Source organism: Netta rufina (genome assembly GCF_964035555.1).
Source record: "Netta rufina genome assembly, chromosome: 7".
Taxonomy (NCBI): domain Eukaryota; kingdom Metazoa; phylum Chordata; class Aves; order Anseriformes; family Anatidae; genus Netta; species Netta rufina.
Window position 1 is genome coordinate 12,649,691 of NC_140130.1, and position 23,268 is coordinate 12,672,958.

Consider the following 23,268-nt stretch of genomic DNA (forward strand, 5'->3'; position numbering starts at 1 on the left):
AAAGAAATAAGGAATATATTGAAGTTGGCTTAATCATTAGTTTGATCGCATTTTTCACAGAAGCTAAGTTTCTGCATGAAATACTAGTACTTGAAGTTTTGCTTTAAGTACAAAAGTGTGAGAGCGAACCTCTAAAATCAAGCAGATAGAGAAGAAAAAAACTCATACATTTTTTGTGCACAAAAGAAATGCATATTCACAACAACAAAGCATAGGTACAACAGAGATACTTATTACATGGCCAGGTAAGACTCAAAGAGATTTGCTTATGACTGCATAATGTCCAGGTGCCTTCTCACTTGATAATTTTTTTCCTTCCACTACATTATGAAATGCTATGAGCCTGGTCCCCCACAACACCTGTGTCTACAGAGGCATCTTAGAGGACCAGAGACATGTTCACTACCACAAACTTGTTTCTTGGATTTTGATAAAAGCTTCAATTAAGTCACAGAAATATGATTCAGAACAACCAAGTTTCTAATTTCAGATCCCCACCATTTGGGTTGTATTACTGTTAAGCTACTGAACTTCATGACAATTTTTTTGAGTGACATCTCTTTTCTTCCATGTATTCCTTAAGTCAGGTGTTACTGGTAACTGCTACAAAACAAGAGTTAGTATCTACAGATATGTCAAGAATAGCTGAGGAAAAAGTGGATTTATTAGGATATTGAAAAAGAAAGTTCACAATGAGAAATAAATACCCTTGCAATTTTAATCAGATAATCAAAAAAAAGAGAATATTTACCTCAGCATCTGGAAAACCTGCAGATGAAACCCAATTTGACATTTTTTTAAACAATTAATTAAAAACTGAAATAAGTTGAGACAAAAAGAACCCATAAAATGGAACTGATCTAGAAGCTTTATCAAACATGAACATTCCAACCTTTATTGAATTGCTCAGAAAAAGAGCACACGTTGTAAGGAACAATACTGCATTTGTTTGGGGAATATATTATTTAATAAGCACTCTTCAAATCCCTTTTCTGTTATTCCGTGGTCTTTCTCCTTGAATTCCCTCTCATGAAGAGGCACAAAGACTAATACAAATTAGAGCAATCTCAAATGATGAATCCTTATGATTTGTTGATTATTCTTACACTGATACTTAAATGAACACATTTTATCACACAGAACTTATTTGAATACCTTGCTATCAGCATATTTTAACAGGTGTATTTGAACGTGAGCATTACAAAGGATGAAACGCTAAAACACTTGTTCAGTAAGACTTCTCAGTACGTAAGTTTCTCTGTGTGAGGAGACACATTGCATACAATATCTTGTCTATTAACCAGCATGTTTCATAATAAAACTGTCATTTCTAGAAAATTAGGAGCAAGAACTCTTAAGAGCTGCCTGCGTGCTGCAGGCCAACCGGCAGGAATTAGGAACGGACCTGGAATTTTGACCCATGCAATGGCAATTTTATTTAGGGATAGAATTGGCTGACCTGGAGCCAGTTTGATGGTCTGATCTGTTCATACAGTTCATGCTTTTGGTCATCCAGTCGACCAGCAGCATAAAGCTACCAGCACCCGTGGAAACTGCTGTTCTCATAGCTGGACTTCTCAGGAACTTCTCTGAATGCCTTCAAGACACATACCTGATAAAAGCCCTGGCAGGGAGGTACATTTGGATGCACTGCAGCTCAAAAAGGAACACACTCAGGACTGCTTGCTGTACACTGAGGAAAAGGTAAGTTTGCGAGGGTCAAATGCCATTCTGAAGACTTAGCTTTCTGCTTTCCTATGAATACACATATGTTTTCATAGCTGCCTTCCTTCGTACTTTGTGACTTAGCTCATGTTCAGAGGAACGGATGCATTACCCCAAACACCAAAAAATTCAAGATCAAAATTCACACAGAGACCAACCTCTAGTTTGTATATACTTATATGTATACATATGTATATTATATGTATACTTATATAACTGAATTATTCAGTTGCTCTGAGCACATATGGGGACCCTTCAGCAGAAGACAGAAAACATCAGTAGAAATCAACATAAATCTTCCATGGAGAATGCCAGTTCCAATGCAAGTGAAACTGTGTTGCGCTCACCAGGAAAAGATGCTTCTCAGGAGCCACACAATGAGCTAATTCACTATACACTTCAAATCCTCAGCAAAGTGAGCATTCAGGGGGACTTAGGAGCCTCATGAAAATCCCAAGCACAGAATAAGAAAACAACAGAGCTATCTTGTTGCTACAGTTGAGTCTCTGCAATTTTCCTAAGTGCTACAATAAAGGCGGTAGCACAAAAACATTCCAACCCAGTGACAGAGTTTTACTGCTACATCTCTCAAAAGTCAAAATTAGTACCATGGTAACAAGGACCTGCCAAATGGCAAAAAGAACAGACCAGATAAAGCACCTGATATTTTGGCTAGACAGAAAAAAGCAGCAGCAACTCAGTCATGCAACCTCATTTATAAACACATGCACAACAGTGATTGCCAAAAATGAATTTCTATTCCAGCAAAATGATATCTGTTGCCAATCTATTGATAATGATGATCTGCCCTGAGTACGGTAGTATTTCTTTGATATAGAATGGAGACCAAATCCATCAACAGCAGACACTTGAGAGGAAGGAAAAACTGAGCAGTTGAGTTTAAGTTCTAAGAGGGAGAGTATCTCTCATTCTGCAGGCTCTTCAGATGCTCCATTTTGAGATACTTGAGAACTGCTGCCGCGTGCCAAGCCAACCAGACAGAGGCTCGAGATACAGGGTACAATTTTCCAGACTGCAGCTCTTTTAGAGACCTGAGTTGCTCTGATTGAACTTACAGGTAAGACGGATTTGCAGAGTCTAGGATGTCTTCCGTGGGGTCCCCTTTTCTGCAGTCAGTGAAAATGGGGCTGTCACAGACTGCAGGCAAATTAATGCTGCTCACCACTCATCAATGCTAACTGAGCTTCCTTTTGGTCAAAGGGAGTTGCCAACTTGCACAATTCAGATATGGTATATATACTATAAATTTTCAGGAAAGAGAGTTGTGGTTGCAATACAGCTATGTCTTGCCAACGTATCTTCCAGACAGAATTATTTATCTCTATGATAACAAAACCTAAGTGTCCCAAGCTGTAACCATGGCTCCACCATACTAAGATATACACCTACAGGGGAAGAGGTATTCTCTGCCCTGCATAATATTGAGTTTAATTAAACCAGACAAATAAAAGTGGCTGGAAGGTGTATTATTATCCTTGCTTCAAAGCTACAGAAGTACAAAACAGACAGTGAAACAGTCAAGGGCACACAGTGAGAATTTGTGCTAAGAGCTGGGAAGTAAACCCAGAGATCACCTGAAATGTAGTCAGTTTCTGCATCAAAGGCAGTTTCAAAAGGTAACAGCTACAAGAAAGTGCTACCTTTATTCTAATGAAGAATGTCAAGTGGACAGTTTTAGGACAGTAATGCTAAGGGCCACTGGATAAGATAGCTGCATGGAAATGTAGCAAGAATTAGGGAATACATAAATAAAAGAGATTCTTATAACTCAGCTTCGAACTACATCAAGAACCCCATTATAAAGTTCCTTTTGTATGTTTATTGAGTTTTGTTCTTTAAAAAAAGTTATATTTTCCACGTTCCTTTCCTTTGCTCCCTCCCATTCCACTGTCATTCTAATGGAAAGCCTATTCCAAATCCAACTGCCAACCCAATTTTTCACAATTTCAGCAATTTATTCAATTTACACCTATATACTTTTGTGACAACACCATCCTGTAGCTTTACATTTCTTCTTGTACTAAGCTCTTTATTTGTTAGCATTTACATACAACTCATAACCCTGCTCAGCTTTCATTTCATGAACACCCTCTTCTACTCTGCTCTCATAAAACTGCCTACATATTCTCATCACCCACTCTGCTAAATACAGATACAGTATTTGCATTTTGACTCCAGTCGTAAGGGACCATTTCTGACTTGACTGAATTGCTGAAAATGTTGGGTGTGAGGCACGCGACTGACATTTCATATGCTATTTCTTTCCAAATGCGGGCACGTTGATCATTTGGTCCCTTCAAGCTGGAGGGATGCCACTGCCCTTGGCTGTAGCAATTTCCATTCTATACTTGCAATCCTTCCAGTTGCCTTGCCTCCACAGACAATATGAGCATTATTATTGGAAACTCAGGCAGAATGTTCACCTAGCTTTCTGGTCACACATACTCTACAGATCATCCTTACTTTCTACCTTTTCCTTATTTGTATTGCACAGTCTTCTCTCTTTTTCTCTCACTTCTGTAAGTTTGATTTAATAATATGCCAAAATACACTTTGTTTCATCTATACCATTATTTCGAAACAAGACAGTCAAACATGCCAGATAACACACCCTAATCAGGACATACCTTCGTAGGTCTCACTCTCTTGCCTGGTGATGCTTTAACACAACCATTTGCCAGTACCCTCACACTGCAAATACCTTTCTTAACCCAGGGTCCATTTTACTCTCAACTTTGGTAGCAGGCCCACTAAGAACAGTCCTATTACTTCACAGTTACAGTACAATGATAAAAGCTAAACAAATAAACAAAGTTTAATGTAAAATCCTCCAATACCATGAAGTTTTCATTTATACTTCACATAAAATTAAGAGTATTAATAATTTTTCTCTTCAAATATGAAATCAAAGCACAGCCAGCAGAGCCTAAGGGACCAAAAAGAAGCCACTATCAAAAAGGGGTTGCTATCTCTGCTATCAAACAGCTAACACTTAGCTGCCCATCCAAGCTATCAGAGCATTTGTTTGCTGTAGCTTCTCAGTGATTGCTAAAGTACCTTTTCTGCACGGTTCTGCCCTCAGGCTCCTTTCTCCCTCTCTCTTTTACAGAGATACAGAACACTGTCTTTTTCTGACAAAGCTCCCTGTATGATCTCATCCTGTCATCCCCTTGTCTGGCCTCAGCTTGGCCCCCTGACAAAAGCAGAAGTAGCTACAAGAGCAATGAAGTTCAGTAGCTTGATAAAGTTTTTGATGTTGTTTTCTTGAATTTCAGCACAGAAAATTGTTCCCTTTCAGTTTTTTAACAAACACTGACTGGTGAATTCTGTTTTACTTAAATAATGGACCTTAAAATAAAGCTACCATATAACTTAAAATTTTGTACAGGAAGGGCAAAAGCAGAAGATACCATGCTCAGAACATGTTTAGATGCCCAAGCAGGCACTATTCTGAAAGAAAAGCTCAGGCAAAGGGCTAGAAAGCCAGGAATATACAAACACCCATGCACTTGCATACTAAGCGCAACTGAGGTTGCTGTAGTTTGAAAGTAAATGAGCATGCAGCCAACCTGCTGTGCCATTCCCTATAGGTGTCACAACAAGGCAAAGGAATTTGCCTTGGAAGGTTTGGGGAGCAGCTGTCACCAAAAGAGAGACATGTATTTTTAAAGGCTTTGTCATTTGTCTTCAGGGTGGGAAGCGCTGTATTTGACCTCCTGCTGAGGCAGCAGCCCAGATGCAGCAGCATGGGCTAGAAGAATAAAAGGAGGCATCGCTATTATTTCAGGTACAAACACCAGAAAGCAGAGACAAAAGGCAAAGTCATTAAACCATCATTACTATTTAAAAGCACATATGACAACTTTTTAATATTTTTCATGCCACACAAGTCTCCAGCCTCAAGGCATTCTCTGAAACAATTCACATTAGCTAATTGTTGACTATCTCAATGGCCAGGTAAAACACGGCAGACAAAAAAAGCACAACATCAAATACTGTCTCAGCAACACTAGACTGTCCTGTTCTGTTTGGGAAACGCTACAGAGCTGACAGCTCTTGGTCTGCTCCTGTGCCTGTGCCACCTGAGAAAGCTTCTGTCCCCCCTGCTGTCCATTTCCCCGCATCAGGTGTGCTCTGATCTGCCTTCCGCAGCTCGTGTCACCATTGCCTAACCTCTTCAGCTTATGTGAGGTGGGTTAGCAGGCAGCTACCACTACAGCTTTTTAAGCCAAGTGGCAGGAAACCAGGTGGTGCTGACTGCCCGAGCCAGAGGCGTGTGTTTGTGGGCCTGCTGGGCAGCCCTCTGGCTTCTGGCTCCAGCTCTGTTCCACCAGGGACAACCAAGACCACTGGGCACGGCCACAGGAACCCTAACTCTCACCTGGGCCCAGCAGAGAGAAACAGATGAACAGAAGGTGACCAGCGAACACTTAGCTGCCACTTTGGACCTGGGGTGGTCCCCATGCTGTGCTGAGCAGAGCTGTGAAGCCCAAGAGCCACCACTGACAGGTCACTTGAGATGCCCCAGCCTCCAGGACGTCAGTCAACAGGCCGTGTCCTAGAAGCACAGTGACACTAACAGGGAGTGGTCCTAAAAAGGGTTTGGTGCGAATATTTTCCCCAATGTTCACCTACTCTAATTTGGTTCAATTAGAAAAGTTTTTGTTTTTGTTTTTCCTCCTAGTATTTCAGTGCATCATAAACAATGCAACAAAGACTAGAAGTATTTCTGGAGCTACCCCGTTGGTAGCATTATAGCCCTACTTCGAAGAATGAATTCAAGCCATTGTAAATTCCTCTTAAGCCTGAAGGAAGGGAAAAACATTCTTAGTCATTAAAAATAATGCCATTTGGTATCTACATGAGAAAGTGACTGGAAGAAGTGTTGAAGGTGTCTTCAACAGATGTAACAAGGAAAAGAATGAGTTACTCAAATCCATATGCAAGAACCCTTGACAACTTAAGCAAATTGTGAAAGGCAGCTTTCAATGGTACGCACTGCTTAAAAAATAATAAAAATTAATAAAAATAATAAAAAATAAAAAACAATTTTAATGATAACTGAATAAGGGAGCAGATCCACTGTTGCTTTAGAAATCAGAAAATGTTAATATGTTCAGATGTTGAAATTAACACTTTCAGAAAAAAATATCAAGATAGTCTGAAACAATCTCACATTTGTAATCCTCACCTGTCAGTCTTTCAAGCTGCCCATTCAATGATGCAGCTCTCACAGGTCATATGTGAATGTGACACCCTTAGAGTAGGTGTTACATGTGACTTTCACCAAAATGCATTATGGCGTGCCCCGAGTTTTGACTACTTAATACAGACAAAAAGAGCACTGCAAAACATGGTGTGGGCAGGCATGATGAAACCCCAGGAACAATTGGTGAAACAAGTATATACATGGTTAACCTAAGGTAGCTGTGAAACCTGATATGTAAGATCCCTGGAAATATATCGTTTGTACATGCATCTGGGAAGTAGGAAGGAAAGCAAATGACTGAAAAAGTTTTTAATACACTGAGAGGAGAGCTCGTGATTTCATTACAATTTTCCCAGTATTGTATCAATTAACAATGGAAAGACGTATGGATTACTAGAGTAATGAGTTGGACAAAAAAAAAAAAAAGGCAGATACTCCACCGAAATAATTATTTGTACAAATGAAACACTGAAACTGAGCTTTTCTAGGAAATGACTGACCAACCAGTGGCTTTCAAGGCTATCCTCTCATGCCTGCTCCAAACAAAAAGGATTTATAACATGAAAAGATCCAAAGACTACCTTACATCCACTAACACACTGATAGAGACCTCACACCTCAGAGACTAACACACACTCAGTAAGAACTTCCAAGAACAAAGGTATGACTACTTTTACTAGGTATATTTTCAAGGGAAAGAAAAGTCTCAGTTAATGCATTCCTAGCAAGAAATCCTCAAACAATCCTTAAAAAAAAAAAAAAAAAAAAAAAGCACAAGAGACGTGATAGCTAACTATTGGAGAAACTTGCTATAAATTCAGAAAAAGGGAGACTGTGACTGGTCAGCTGAAGGTTTTAATCTTCCACACAGCTTTCCCCCCAAAAAATTAGTTCATTGGACATTTAGTAAAATTAATAATCCCTTCCCATACAAAGGATTAATTAGTCCATTGAACATGTCATGATGTGAAAGCTACTTTTCACAAGAAACTGCTTAGAGCGCTTAAAACAAAAGATAGCCACGAGTGAAAGCAGTTTGAGGCTGGTAAGGACCAAAAAGTTACATGAAAACAAATGCTACTAATACTACGTAATCAGTTGACTATAAATTACTATTTTGGAAGAAGGTAACCTTTTTTAACATTCTAAGTAACTGGTACACAGTCCCAGTTTAACTAGAAAAGTTAACTGTTCCATTCCAGAGTGTAGATACCTCTCTTTTTTTCAAATCAATACATGTTATGTAGACACTTATCAGCTACAGAAAGAACCAAAATTAAACTCTCCAGTTAAATAAAAAACCATGTGAGAAGCAGAGACTCCCAAGTGCATTTTATACTTTTAACAATACAGGAAAACAATAGCAATACCCCATAATCGTTGATGTCCTACCCTATCAGAGCACCGTAACAGATAATTGCCATTAAAAAAAAAAAAAAAAAAAAGTGCTACTTAATATTATCTTAATAGCATTGTTACCTATTCTTGGCTTGAAATTCTATAGTGAATGAATATACCTACAAAAAACTGTGGTATTTCTTTGCACAGACATATACAGTCCAGGAACAAAAAAGTTTGGCAACATATTATTTCAGACACTTAATGAACATAATGAGCATAACACATAATGAACATAAAAGATATAGAAAGGCTGACATACAACAGAAAATCAATGGTTCACCAAGATGGAGGTGTCTGAGTATGCTCATTCCCTCCCTAATATTATTGAACATCAGTGTTTCTGGAACTTACACTTCATCTATAAGATCAAACAGGGATATGAACAGCACTACTTGGGAAAAATGTTAATTCCCAAAGCCGATCATCCTCAGAACAGCATACCACTGAAATGCTAAAATCTGCAGCACTGTTATCACAGAACACTTGGTTGTTTTTTGTTTTTAAAAAAGCAATACAGTAGCAAGTAGTATTTATTCAGCATATAACAGTCCAAGAAATCACTGATATACCAAAAAAGGTTTTTCCTACCGGCTGATTTTGGAGTGAATTTGTCCCTGTTGGCTGCACATACTGCCAGTAGCCTGTATCCAAGATCCAAGTCAAATCCTTGCTGAGCTGCCACTCGACTAACCACCTGCAGAGGGAAATAAAGAAAGCTTCATTAAAGGTTACTTGAGCTCTTTGCAAAGTTACATTAACCTGCTTATCAGCACTAATGTTAGACAACTGAATCTGCTGTTGCAATATCCACAGCACAAACGTGATATGAGGCACAGCTCCCAGTGCAAGCACAGCAAAGAGAACACAAGAATCTCTTCTGGTGATCTCGTTATTTGACCATGTGCCAGAAGAATGGCCTGACAGTTCATCTGGAGTCGGAAGGAAAAAGCTTTTCCAGAAAATAGTGCAGGAGGACCATACGCAAAGATTATACAGAATAGATTTCACTATACTTGAGAATTTGCGAAGAAGAAATCTAAGTCTCTGTCCCTGGGTCACAAATAGTTCCTGGCCTTGCTCGGAAGAGCACTGCCCACATCCCCTAGGTTAAAATGCCCTTCTCCTCACTGATGTAGTGTTCTCCTCTGCTGTGATCAGTGTCACAGTTGCTGCATTTCAACGATACAGTATTGCGAAGCCCATTTACTATACTTCTAAAATAAATATGCCTGTGCCTATTTGACAAACACATAAATATGAAGAGAAGGTTGTTTTTTATTTTATTGCTCCTGAGAAATGGGAGCTGATCTAGAAGGAATCTAAATTTCTTGTAGGACTAGCTAAACTAGGCAAGTGAAAGACTGGGGTCAAGGATGAAAAGCAGTCAACTGTTTCTCCAAGCCAGCAACTCAGCTATCAGCCAACAATGTATCCTCACAAAAATTGGCATAGTATAAACATAATACTGTGGTCATTCTGGGCAAACTATGCTACAGTTGTACACAGCAGAGCTTTTATATTACCTTCTGGTTGCACAGGATGACTTCAGACTCAGAGGCATGGATAAAAACATTATTCTTAGCACTTCCATTATTCCTTTGCATTAAACCAGTGGTCAAAGAACTCCAAAGGAAACAGAACGCCATTTCCTTGGGTGAAGCAAAACAAAGTCCCAATCCTAAATAGCTTACAATATAACAAAATATCCTTTTTCCATCCCTATTCTGAAGGCTTATTTCTAAATCAGTGATAGTGCAATTACCTGTGCCCAGCACTGACTTCCCAAAGAAGCAACAACATAAAACAGTCAAGAATCAAGATATGCGATAACCTACAGATAGTAAACAAATGCAGTATTCTGGCCTACCTATTGAACATTATTATTACTTGAACTTTATTTTTTTGAACTTTCTTCCATTATTCACTTTCCCTAATTAACAGTTAAGAATTAGATTTCTCTCTTAAGAAATAATTATCACAGATAATGTTCCTGGTTAGATTTTTGTTGTTGTTTTTCCTATTAATTTAGAAGTTACAGATTCATCTGAATTTATCAAGTGGGAGTGACTCCTCTTTATCCTTTTTAACCCTCTCAGTCTCAAAATAGAGCAGTGGAGAGCTTCAGGGGAATCAAATGAGAATTCAAGATAATCAATATAACAACACACAACCAAAGAACATTGTTTTATCTCCTGTTTCTCTTTACAATTAAAATTGTCTAAGTTGTAGATAGGAAAGAAAAATAATTCGGGAGGAAAGTTGAAATTATTTTTGATAAATCACAAAACAGCCAACTTGATAGATCAACCTTGAATCTTTTATACACAACAGAGTCTGATGGTTCTTCAGTTCCCCATTAAGAGGCTGGGTCCAAACTTAAAACAATTAGATACAAATAAAAACAAAAACAAGGAAAAGAGCAACAGGAGGAAAACAGGGTATTTCACACTTCATGAGAAGTTAGCAATAGGAGGTAAGACTGGTGGTTTGCTGTGAGATCCAGGGGACACTGATGTTTAGCTGTTCCTTTTCCTACTTCCAGTATCTCCACAGCTCAGCCACTGACAGGTACACACTATACAAGGGTACCACACCAGGAGGAAGCAGACAAAGATCCTTTTTAAAAAATATGTCTTGTTAAAGGCTTCTGAGAGCACTATGCCATTAATGCGTAAACATTATTTACATTTCTTCAGGTACCATCCTGTACCATCACAAAGCAACTCGCCTCAGACTTAGGCCTGCAAAAATAGAGGAGCAAGGACACTCCCATTTTCTGTTTGGAAAAAAGCATATGCTCATCACACTACCTGTTCTGAAACTGATCAGGAATGAAGGCAGATACACCTGCTCTTCAGTGAGAGCACGATAACTTAAAAAATGCATCATACATGCTTTATATAAATCATATATACCATATATGTGAACATATGCTTAGTTCATTGTGGAGTGTGCAGCTATGAATACGGAGATACCATTAGCCAGTGGTCAAGTCCGAACTCTGAACTGACATCCTGCTAATTATGCAAAAAAAAAAAAAATATCTCTATGATAATACGGGAAATAGAAAAATCATAAACTGCTGAGCCCAGGAAAGCTGATCTATTTTTGCAATGCCTTCACTAAAGAGGCTGGAAAGCCTGGGCTAGTTTGCATCCTAACAGCAGGCCGGGGCCTGCTCTGTTACACTTTAGTTCAACAGCAGTTTACTTCTCTGAATTTCCGCTACCAGTCAGAGAAAACACTGTTAGGTACCCTACCATGTCTGATGGAGAGCAGAGGTCCCCAGTATTAACCATACCCTGGTGGCCAAAGGACCATCTTGTGCAGGCCCACACGGCATGGGTCAGCAAGCACAGCAAGTGGGTTACCAAAGCGAGAGGAGGCAGAACCTGAATTTGTTAAGTCTAGAAAAGCCACCCAATCAATTGTTACTTTTTGCTCAAGTTTTTCATCAAAAACATGAAGGAAAACAAATTAAAAAATCACTTCTGTTAACAGAAATAAATCTAAACTCAAGAGTTTCTCCACAGAAAAAGAGGACAGAAAACCAACCTCCCCTCAAAAGAGTAACAGCAAAACCAGCAACTACCTAATTGAAAACAAACATTTCTAATCAAATTTCCATTTTGCAAAAAGAATTATTTTCTACCCGTATTTTTCTTCTACCCAGTCCAGTAAGGCTGGAAGAGTCCACTTGAAGCAAACCGCTCTGGGAGTGCTCAGGAGTGTGTACAGGGCCCTGCTGCTCTCCCAGCCTTCAGCTGTTAGGTACTGCTCCTCATAGGTACAGCAGGTCACTTTTTTTTGGTTCAGTTTCTTCACAGGCTCAAAAATTTTTGCATTAATTGTATTTTAAAGTCCTTCTATCAATTGTAACAGCTGAAGACTTACTTTTATTTTAAACTGCAAGTTGAACAGAGCGGTTTGTACACCCTGCAAAGATCACGTTGCAGGTTGCCCACTGGTGCACAGAGACATTGCCTCATTTCTTACACTGCTCACTGGGTACTGAGAAGGCCTTCCTCCTGTGAACCTGCACACCAGGGGCTTCCTATCCTTTTAAATATTAAAACACTGGGATTCTCAGAAACAAGATGACAAATGCGTCATAGGAATATGATCCAGAAAATGCAAAGAATCAACTAGAAACCAGTTGGTAAATTTAATATATTCAGTTCAGCAGACCCTGATGATATTTACCTTAGAGTGCCTCAAAGGAACCAGCCTGGGCAAACCTTGTAACTGCTAATGATTATCTTCAGGAATTCATTCAAGGCAGAGGCCTTGGAAGCACATCAAATGTCTGTTTTTGAGACGGTGAAAAGGTGAACCTTAGAAATTACAGTTACCCAGACTGATAACAAAATAAATTACTGAACCAGTATCATGCGAGTAATACAGAAAATCATCATGAATCCATCAGCACAGTGCAGTTTTCTTCTTTGACAAGTTAACTGGCCTTGTAAGTGTAAGGAAAGCACTAGATGACATGTATCTTATAACTCTAACATGCCTTTTGACGTTGCCCTACAAGACACTGTCATAACAGATGAACATAGCCCAGATGACGTTAGTATAAACTTTACTCAGATTATTGATTAATAGTCCTCTGTCAAATCATAACTTGTCCTGGATACAGGCCATTTCTATGTATTCAGTTTTGACTTGGACAATGAAACTGGGTAACTTGTAAAACTTCAGATGATGACATACAGAGGAGTCTGCAAACACTTAAGAGAGCAGGGTGAGAGTTTAAAATAATCTTCATTAACTGTAAAAGTGTTCCAAAAATTAAACACATACGAAATACTATAAATGGATAGAGAAATCAGATGTCCAAACAGAAATGAAGCGTAAGTGGTTAGGCAGAAATACTGAGGACATGAGCAAGTATATGGTTTTGAAAGTAAAGCTCTAAAAAACGTACCAATAACTTGATTTTAATCTAAGAAGAGAAAATTGGCAGAAGATACAAGGTTAGGCTTCAAATACATAGAAAGCTTTCTTATAGGTGATGTGAATCAACTGTTCCTTGTGTATACAAAACATGTAACTCCAATTCATCTGCTCATTGTACAAGTGACTGGGATAAATATTGGAAAATTCTTGAGATGTTAAAGACCCTCAAACAATGGAACAGTCTGTCAATCTCTCTGGAGTTTGGGAGTGGGGCAATTTATAGTAGACTACATGGTATCTTTAAGACATCCAATGCATCATAGGAATATGATTCGGAAAATGCAAAGAATCAATTAGAAGACCACTCGTAAAGTTAATATATTCTAGTCAGTAGACCCTGATGAAATTTACTTTAGGGAAAAAGAATGGACACAATGTCCCCTTAAGTCCTTCCCAAGCCAAATTCAGCAATTGCTGACATCTATTGCTGACTGGAGTCACCCAACTCTGCTTGAACCCTACCCCAGGAACACTCCCAAGTTTGAAAACTCCTGTGATTTAGATCCTAACTGAGGTAACAGTACTCTGATCAGGCAGAATCAAATCAACGTGGTTTCAATTATCCATTCAATGTTATAGTTAAGTGATCTGATACCCACCTGCAAACATACTTGGGCTTTCCCTAACTGCAAATTCAAGTTCAACACACAGGCAAAAATTCAGACAACACACAGGTGGCACCACGTGTCCAAACATGACTTCATTTTGAAATGCTGTAAGCATGCATCTTAGTTGGCCTAAGCACACATGCTATGAAATTCAGTTGAAATTCAGTAGCACATTAAAGCAGAAAACACATTTGACAATGATACCACTGTCCGAAACTGGGATACAAACTCAGTAATCCTCTATGTTATTTTACAGCCTTATTTCCTAACACATTTCCTATTTATACTAGCAACCCCTAGCTTTTATTTTTATGGTGGCACAGTACTGATGACTTTCAAATTCCATCTTTGAAGTAACATATACCTTATTTGCAAGCAAACTTTAATCTAACAGTAATTGCCAATAAGGAAATCTGATTTCAAAAACCTTTCAAATCTTTCATCTGGACAGTACGGCATTCATACCTGACATTTCACACTCACCACCTGCGAGTTCCAGATGGCTGAACTCTCGGAGTCACTGATATTATGAGCAAAATTATTAGAGGTAAGTTTTAATAATGGAAAAAGCAGAGAAATTCAGCTACCCACTTCTTTCTCCTCTGCTGAATTTAACTCCAGTACTTTGTTTTTATTGTTGCTGTTTTTCCCCTTTTGCAAGACTAAGGAGCTACACCATGGCAAGCTCCCCTCCCTGCCCTTCTTGTCATCACACCACGAAGTACTGGAACAATGTAGCTCTTAACCTAACAGGCCTGTTAATCAAGAGGGTTATATGGCTGCTTATTACAAAACTCCCTTCCCATTATGTTGCACTTTCAAAGAATCTCTTAACTAGCAGCAGTCAAGAGCACCCCCCCCTGCTGGCATCAGAATGAATTTTTCCAATTCAATTTGCTGGCTGCTCAAAACTAAAAATGCCAGCTGATTGCTAGTTCAGACAGCTCTGTGTTCAGCCACTTGTGCATACTTGAAATTATCTGAATGCAGTTTGAAGACTACAGCAGAAATTTTGTAATTAGAATTCTGCAATGTAGATGGTAATTTTTCCCCCTCGGTAACACACAGAGATCAGATAAACAGGAAGCAAATTGAAGAATTTTCCAACATGAATGGTGATCTGCTTCAAACAGAAAAAAAAGGAAAAGGAGGAAGATATCTTTGTGATCTGAAGTCCTGGTCTGATGAGACTCTTAAATTCTAGTTACAGAAGAGCTGTCTCGACAATGTAGACGATCAAAGCAGGTGAGTGAAGTTATATGTCGTCAGCCAGTTTCTGGCTTGTGATGCTTGAAAACAGACATTAAGTAGGTTCTGAAAATGTAAAAGACCCCATTCAAACTACGGTTTTCTTAAATCTATTTCCCATTGTATTAGGCGGATAAGGACTGTATTTTCAAAATAAAATGAACTACTATACCTGCTGTCTACTTCTTTACCAGTTCCTGAAAAAGTGAAGCAGACCATGCAGAATAAGGATACCTGCTCCTTTACTTCCTCCCTCCTCCCCTATGCACATCTCTAACAAGCATAAGCACTGAAGAGAAGGTTCCCATACTTAATCACCTCCATCTGAAATTTTCTCCCAGAGGAAAAAAAGCAAGGAAATCACTTTAATAAAGCCAGCTGATCACTGGGTCACTGCAATACCATTGCCACCTGAGTCCTGACAGATTTTGAACAATGATACGGATGAAACATACAGTCATCACACAAAGAAAGTGATACAAAAATACAAAAAGCATTTTGATTCTGACAGCAACACATTTAAAAGAAATGCTTTAAAGCTGTAAAACAACCCATGCCTTGACTAGCAAAATCAAGTTTAAAAAAAGGGCTTTAGGATATCATGAGGTCATATGACAGCCAGTAACACTGAGTTATTTGGTAGCATTACGAGCTGCTCTGGGGAGGAGCGTTCTGTGCCTGCTGGCTATACTCTGACAGTACAGTGTGTACACGGCCCCAAAGTGCTGTGATGCACTGCAAACACAAAAACGTGTGTTTAACAAATGCATGGAGAGAGGATGATGGAAACAAGATTTCTTCCATGTGAACTTTTTGCTCTAGTCTTCGGATACAACAATCAAATGCAGCATTTCTAGGGCTCTAATGGGCAGCTGCATCCTGCTGTTTTCTGGGTATAGATGTGCTGAACCAACTCTTCCATCTGCAATTACTCTAATTCAGATCTTAGCCTGATTTGAAAAGTGACTTTTGATGTCATATGTTGATTTTCGATTGCATACTTTCTGCATTAAGCAGAATGAATCCAGTCAGGTGTGAAGGCGATGAAGCAGCACATACCTTGTGAACACATTAGCTTCACTTTGTTGGTTTTGCTGTCTGAGGCATCCTGTTCTGGAAACCTGATGTTATTCAAAGATACGGCTCTTGTCCTATTTTTTTTTAAAGAATTATGTTTAATTACATATTGCCTGAGCTAAAAAAGGATTTCTGTATCATGAAATTGACAAATACATTTTTAATGAAAGACTAAGTGTTGCTTTTTGTGGGCAGACTAGAGTAGGAATTGCCATCTTTCAGATGAAAAGAGGCCCTAGGTCTTAACTGGGGTGGTCAGACACCCCATTTTGCACAAGACATGCTCCATTACATTCAGTGCTTTGGCCAACAGCCAACTCAGGTAAGCACGTCCTGTTTTCCTAAATTCCTCCTACTGTCCAAAACTGTCCTGGTGTTAGGATTTCATTTGACCTATCCTGTAGGTACAGTCAGAGAGCAAGTACACACAGCTGTGCTTCTTTTCCCCCTTTTATTTCCTTTTCAGGTACGCTGCTGCAGAGTCCTAAAGAACGATGAACTCCGTGCATTGTAACACTGAAGCACAGTGAGAGACCAAAGCAGTGCCTTTATTGTCCTTCCCTGAAAGCAGCTGAAGACAAGTCTGTAAATCTGTCCATTTTGCTCTCAGCTGTCCCCTGGTTTCCATTTTTACTGCAGTGCAGACACAAAAGGTAGCCATGCCCCCGGTGGGATCATTTACATGTTAAACTGTTCAGCAAGAGCAGACCTATGGGACGAGACTAGAGTGGATCTGCAAAAAGGCAGAAAAGAGTGAGACAGCCTTGTCCAGCCAAAACAAGGTTATTTTTTTAACTGCTGTCTAGTAATATAAGCTATTTATTTTAAACCAAAGTAAGGTAGTGCCATATGCAGCAGGTTTTCAAATAAAAATAATCCCATTCCTAAACTTACCAATAATACTAGTCTTATAAAATAATCTCATCCCACAGTGCTTTTTTTTTTTAAACTATGAACACTAGAATCAGAAACTGTTGTGGGAAGTAGAGGCAATTTTACAGCTCCCTCTAACACTATGCAAGAGCTAGTCACATACCAAAAATCACATCGATTGCAATTTCAATAATTTATTTGAGAATGAAGGACCATTTTTCCTTTTTTTTTTTTTTTTTTTTTTTTTGGGCCTATGGACATTTCTCTTTGTTTTCAAAATAACTACTCTTGAAGAATAGCACCCAGCTTTCCTTGGCGAGTTAGAAAGGAGTTTATTGTCCCTGAGAAAGGACATAATTTGTTTAGGTGTGCTCTATCAAAGCTGCTAAAGGCAATTTTTCTGTAGCCTGTAACTGGCAGGAAAGAAAACACATTCAAAGCTGATCCCTCCCTCCTTGACTTTCATTTATCTGTTTAAATGCTTTTGTTTGTTTTATAAACTTATATTACCTGCTCAATTGGGTGATTTTCTATATCAGGTGAACATAAAAAGGTAAGCTCTTAAGCTAGCATCCATCAGACCTGTTTGAGCATAATGGCGATGAATGCGCAATCACACTTCTTGTGGTTTTTTTCTTACAAGGGTCTCAGCTTTCAAGGCTTAGTTCATGAAAAATATAATTTATTTTGCCAGCATTAAGATGCCATAGGTTCACCCTAAACCTTTCCTCTTTAACTGTTTGCACTTCACAGAATTATTCCATTTTTTTCTTAGGCCTTGACAGCATCAGTGTCAGTTCCTGAAATAACAAGCTGAAGTTATTTCACCTCTACAGGAATAATCATTAAAAGGTTTCTACATAACAAATGCAGGGTATTTACCTAGCTAAACAAAGCCTGTTAACAGGCTTTAATTGACAGCTGTCTGTCTGGTAAATTTTCAGCTGCCGTAACAAATCCTGAGTTTGTTTTTGAGCTAAGAATACCCACACCTGTTATTCTGCATAGATCGCCACTGGAGCCTAGAAATAGCACGTTTAACTCCAGTAGTATCACGTACTGATACACAGTAATTATTGCTTATAGCCAGTACGTATACTGTGCACATCTATTACACACAAGAAGAAAAAAGACCACTGGACATGTGTTGATGTTGCACGTGCTCTCTGTCTTGCACATGCTCTCTGTTTAGCTAACTTAAGAAATTTTCCAGTCACTAAGATTTCTGTAAGTGCTAGCATTAAAAAGTAAGCGCAGGAAACCTTCTGTGACAGTCTATCGTAGATGTTATTATCAAAAGAAGCAATTCCTAAGTGAAGCTGGAAGCTTTACTGCTGCTGCCCAAGCAGAATATTTCTAAGACCATTCTTCTGCATCCATTCAGGTTTTGTTAGACCGGCAACAGGAATAAAAACATACTGTTGTTATAAAGTCAATCAGACGTTACCAAGAGTGCAGGCAAGAAGATGGTGCATAGAACAAACAGAATGACTTCTTAAGAACCACTCCTCAGATTAAAGCATAATCAAGATTTTCAGTGCCTTTTCTTTTTATTAATACAATTAATTCCACTTGGTTAATTTTTGCAAAAATATTGTAGAAAAGATTTGACTGAGGCAAAGAATCTGTTATACCTGCAGAGCTACCATTAAATTGGCTATTCATAATACAACAGATGTGTTTTGATGCTCTGTCATTACATCTGATGCATTTAAACTTTGACGTGTGTAAATGGATGGTTTGTTCATCCCCGAGACAGCTTGCCCTTCTGCAGCCATGACATTAATATATTCCAATTTGGATTAGGATATACTGTGTTACCCTCTAGTAGGATATGATTTCATATCCTTTGACGGTTCCAGGAACAGTTTAGTGTAGTGCTTTTTCCCTGGTCAGAGAGCTAACACAATAGTGTCATAAGAGAAAAAAATCCTTCTGTACACTAAAGAGGAGGAGCCTTATAAGCAATTGTCTTTAGTGTTTACAGCTTTTCAGAAATAAATGCACATGCCCTTAGGAATCCATGGAACTCAAATGTTAAAATGATGGTAGAGACTACTTGTTTTAAAAAGCATATCCCAAAAGTATGGGAGTTTTAAAGGAATCTGTTTTTGAAGGTCATTTCAAATACTGGCAAAATAAAACAATAATCCTGCTCTAGTGGTTTAATATACTTTCATACAGATTTTTCATTTTTATTTTCTTTTAGCATAATCTTCACAAAGAAAAACACTGATAAACTTTGTCAGTATTACTAAAAATTGGCTCTTGGTAGTACAGAATATGCTACTAAGCAAACTAATGTTAAATTTACTCATGATATTCCAGTATTTCAGTTGCCCTTCTCTTTATTATTTTTTATTTCTGAATAATTGCCCTGTAAACAGACTTAAGTTTTTATACATTTTTAACAAATTTTTATTAAATAAACGAAGTTTCCTGTAAGATGAGTAAACAAGGAGTCTTAACATTCACCCTTAATATACCTGGAAGAAAACTGTTTAAAAAGAGGCTATATATAAGGCAAGCACAGATAGAATGATTTTTTAAAAGAAAAAAGAGACCTTGCCTACTATACTGCTATGCATTAGGAAGAACCAGGAGTTATCACACTCTTGGGTTGTAGCAATGTAAGAAAGAATATTTAATGGGAAGTAGGAAGAGGTATATACACTGTGAGAAATTAAAGAATACCTTAATCAGAGGAATTTTACAATTAGGAACAAGAAAGAAACTGTTCTATTCCTTACCATTAATATGCAATCTACATATCCTCTGTATTTATCATTTAACACAAAACAAGCTAGCAGGTTAAGTTCCTGTGTTTTTTCCTTGCTAGGAGTATAATGAAATTACATGATATGATAAAGATGATGCTGCCAGTCAGATCCTACGCTGCAGACAGTGCTTTTATTCTGTAGCAACCTTGGGAAAGGGGAGATTTCATGCCACCCAGCTCATAGTTCGTGGAGGACTATGAAGCAAAGCATTACATAATGTTCAAATGCTAACAGTACTTAGACAATAAGGATTGTTTTTTTCTTTCCTGCTTGTCAGGAAAAAAAAAAAAAAAAAAAGTACTTTCATTTCCATGTATTCTGCTAACAAGATAACGTGTGTTTTCTCTCACTGTTTTTCAGGGAGAATGTCTTTCTCTCTTTCCTTTTGCTGTGAGGACAGTTCATCACTTATTTTGACCCTGCACTTGGGCCGGACTGCAGGTCCGCTTATATAAAAAGAAAAGATTTAAACAGCAAGGAAGTTGCAGGTCTGATTTACAGTGTTCTAGCATAGGTCTGCAGAGAAATACTGTGTTTGGGTTGCCTAAGCATGCTTGAGTTGCATGTCTCCTTTCCTGAATGCTAACCTCAAAATGCTGGCTAAATTTCTAAAAAGTATAAATAAAATGCATTTACAGTCACATACCACAACCATCGCATTTATTCAGGGTTGAGGTTATAAATCAAAGGTAACTTTCACTTCACACACAATCTTTAAACATCATATATTTGGACTCTACTAACATTTCTTATTTTCTTTGTTTTTGTTTTTCTGTTTGGAAGAATGATATATGCTTTCTTATATCACTGGGTTTATTCTAACTTTTTGGCATAGAAATCTGAGGGATGCTATACACTTGAGCACACTAAGATGGAGCCATTCCTTAACATTTGGATTTCTGCAACTAAACCTCGGTCTATTGTCTGTTTCATATACATCACTTACAGACTGCATGAGAATAATCCATGCACTTTCACTCCCTCCCAACAACAACAAAGATGGTCTCTCCATTAATGATTTTAAAATTTCTGGCTGCTTCATAACTATTTGTATCATCTTGTTCTGCAAATCATGGTGAAGCTTTTGAACTCTCCTAGTCCAGACAGAATTTAATTCCTCTAAAGTCTTGACTCTACATAATAATTTTGGACTGGAACCCACAGCTGAATGCACGGGAAATAAAACTAAAAGTAGTTGTGTAGAAAATACATTTTCTGTACATTATAATAAAGTTGCTTTAGGAGCTACAGAAGTCTTAATGAGGAATGAACGGAAGGAAAAGCAACAATGTCAACAAAACTGTTAAAATTACTATGTCAGGATTAGACCTGCAGTCAAGATATACAACAAACCAAACCCAACAGGCAGAAGCATTGTTCAGCTGGAGGTTCAGCATACTGAAGATAGAAGACATGCAGCCCTCCAAACCCACCAAAAATCAAGTGATGGAAAATAAAAACCTGAGAAGCCTGTTAAATCTGTAAGAAGATAACTTGGTTGGCCATCTCAAACCATGAAAGTAAATAGTGTATGTGCATGTCAAGTAACCTAGCTTGTGCTAGGTATTTAGTAATTTATTTCTCTCTCTATATATATATTTTATGATTTAACCTCTTGATACTGAATTTTGCTTCCTGTGCAGTAAGAGAATCAAATAAACAGTTGTTAGGGTCTGCCTTCATGTGTTTAAGATAAAAGGGTGAAAACCACAGAATGCAGACACTGAAAATCAAGATCCCTTGGCCACAACGTACGGTATAAACCAGAGGATAAAACTGCTGCCACAGGAGGAACGGACATACCGTCAAACAACCCATCAGGCTCTGCTCAAATGGTCTCTGGAAGGCTCTGGGGTCACCACACCAGTCCAGGAGCTCCGTAGCTGCATTATGGAAGTTTGCAGGGTTCTGTAAGTGCTGACAAGGGAAGATGGAGCAACACAGTAAATAATATACGTAAGTGCTGATATTCAGTTTTCCACATCACATTAATGCAAAGTTTGGAAACTAGGAACAGCATGCGTTTTGGAAACAAAACCAAAAATTGTATATAGAACACAGAAAATCCTACTTTAATTAATTCTCATCGATACTGATGCAGGTTTCTTAATTTTCTGATATGAACTCGTCAGTTGGGCATGAGGTAAGCTGGAATACCAGAGCTCCTCTGAATTTCTTCCTCCAGAGCATTACCTCTCACATCTGCAAACTGTAATGGGTTCTGCTTGGACACCAAAACTGTCCAAGTCCAAATGCAGGGAAATTCCAGTTTTGGGTTCAAAGTTCTTGCCTTGGTCTCGCAGCCATGCCTTCCAATACTCGTGTTTCATCTTTGCCTGCCAGCCAGAAGGCATATATGACAGTCTCAGAAAATACCAGTGACAGAGCAAAGCGCACACACTACACTGATCCCTTCTAGGGATTTTGGTTTCTGTTTATCATGCTTTATCATAATGAGCAATTGGGAGGACCAACTTTGGGATGACAAAAACACAAATCGTTCTTGACTGAAGTGTGGCTGGGGTGCTGCCACGATTGAAAATGTGCAAGCACTAGAAAGCACGTAGAAATCTCAGAGTGGAATTCTATTTCTGAAGAAGCTGGCACAATTTCAAGAGAAAAAATAAATAAATTTAAAATTTGCACGGGAAATGCAATTTTAACTGTTACACTCATTTCTTGTTTTGTACTGAACAAGCTGTACCCGTATTTTTTTGAAACACTTAGCAAACTTACCTGATACCATAACTGACATTATCATCCTTCACTGTGCTACACTGCCAAAGTGTTCCAACATTTTAGCAGGTGCAGAGGGAGGGTATAGGAAAGAAGGAATTCAATTTATATGAAAAATATTGCTACTAAATTCTGCAATTCTGGTGATGCTAAGTGTTTCAATGAGAACTCCAGAAACAAGAAGAAAAGAGTGTATTTAGGAACTGTGAATATCTTTTTTAAAAGTGGGTTTACAATTCTTGAGATAACTGGGAAAAATATGAAAACGATGATCATTTTCACTGGAAGGCACAAAACCCAAAGGTATCATTTTAAAAATACATCCTTAGTTCTGAATCTGTCACATACTGCTCACTTCTAAGCATCTGAATTAACAATAATGTTCACAACCCAGTTTTTTTTCCCCGTCTTCCCCTGGTGCCTGAGAAGCTGCATATATGAACTTACCATAAATGAAGGGAAAAAAATTGCTCCTATGCTAGGTTTTAAGGAGTTTGTGAACTTTTGTATCATGTTGCTGGAATTCTTGTTCTACGAAGGCTCTTGGTCAGAGGCCTTGTTTTTTAACAAGAGATGACTAACAGGCGTGGCACAGATCCTTAAAACACTAGCAGGACTTGAAAAAGCA

At 38.4% G+C, this 23,268-nt stretch overlaps 1 protein-coding gene across 8 annotated transcripts in view; it reads right to left on the reverse strand.

Annotated features, from left to right (window-relative positions):
* The window catches only part of ZMIZ1 (zinc finger MIZ-type containing 1), a 345,320-nt gene that overhangs the window by 121,058 nt on the left and 200,994 nt on the right, over positions 1-23,268 (reverse strand). For all 8 annotated transcript variants that reach the window (XM_084290259.1, XM_084290257.1, XM_084290258.1 and 5 more), the window contains 2 exons: positions 21,708-21,821; positions 8,945-9,050 (listed from right to left, as the gene is read on the reverse strand). In XM_084290259.1, the coding sequence (XP_084146385.1) occupies positions 8,945-9,050; positions 21,708-21,821 (220 nt within the window). The remainder of the gene's footprint in view (positions 1-8,944; positions 9,051-21,707; positions 21,822-23,268) is intronic.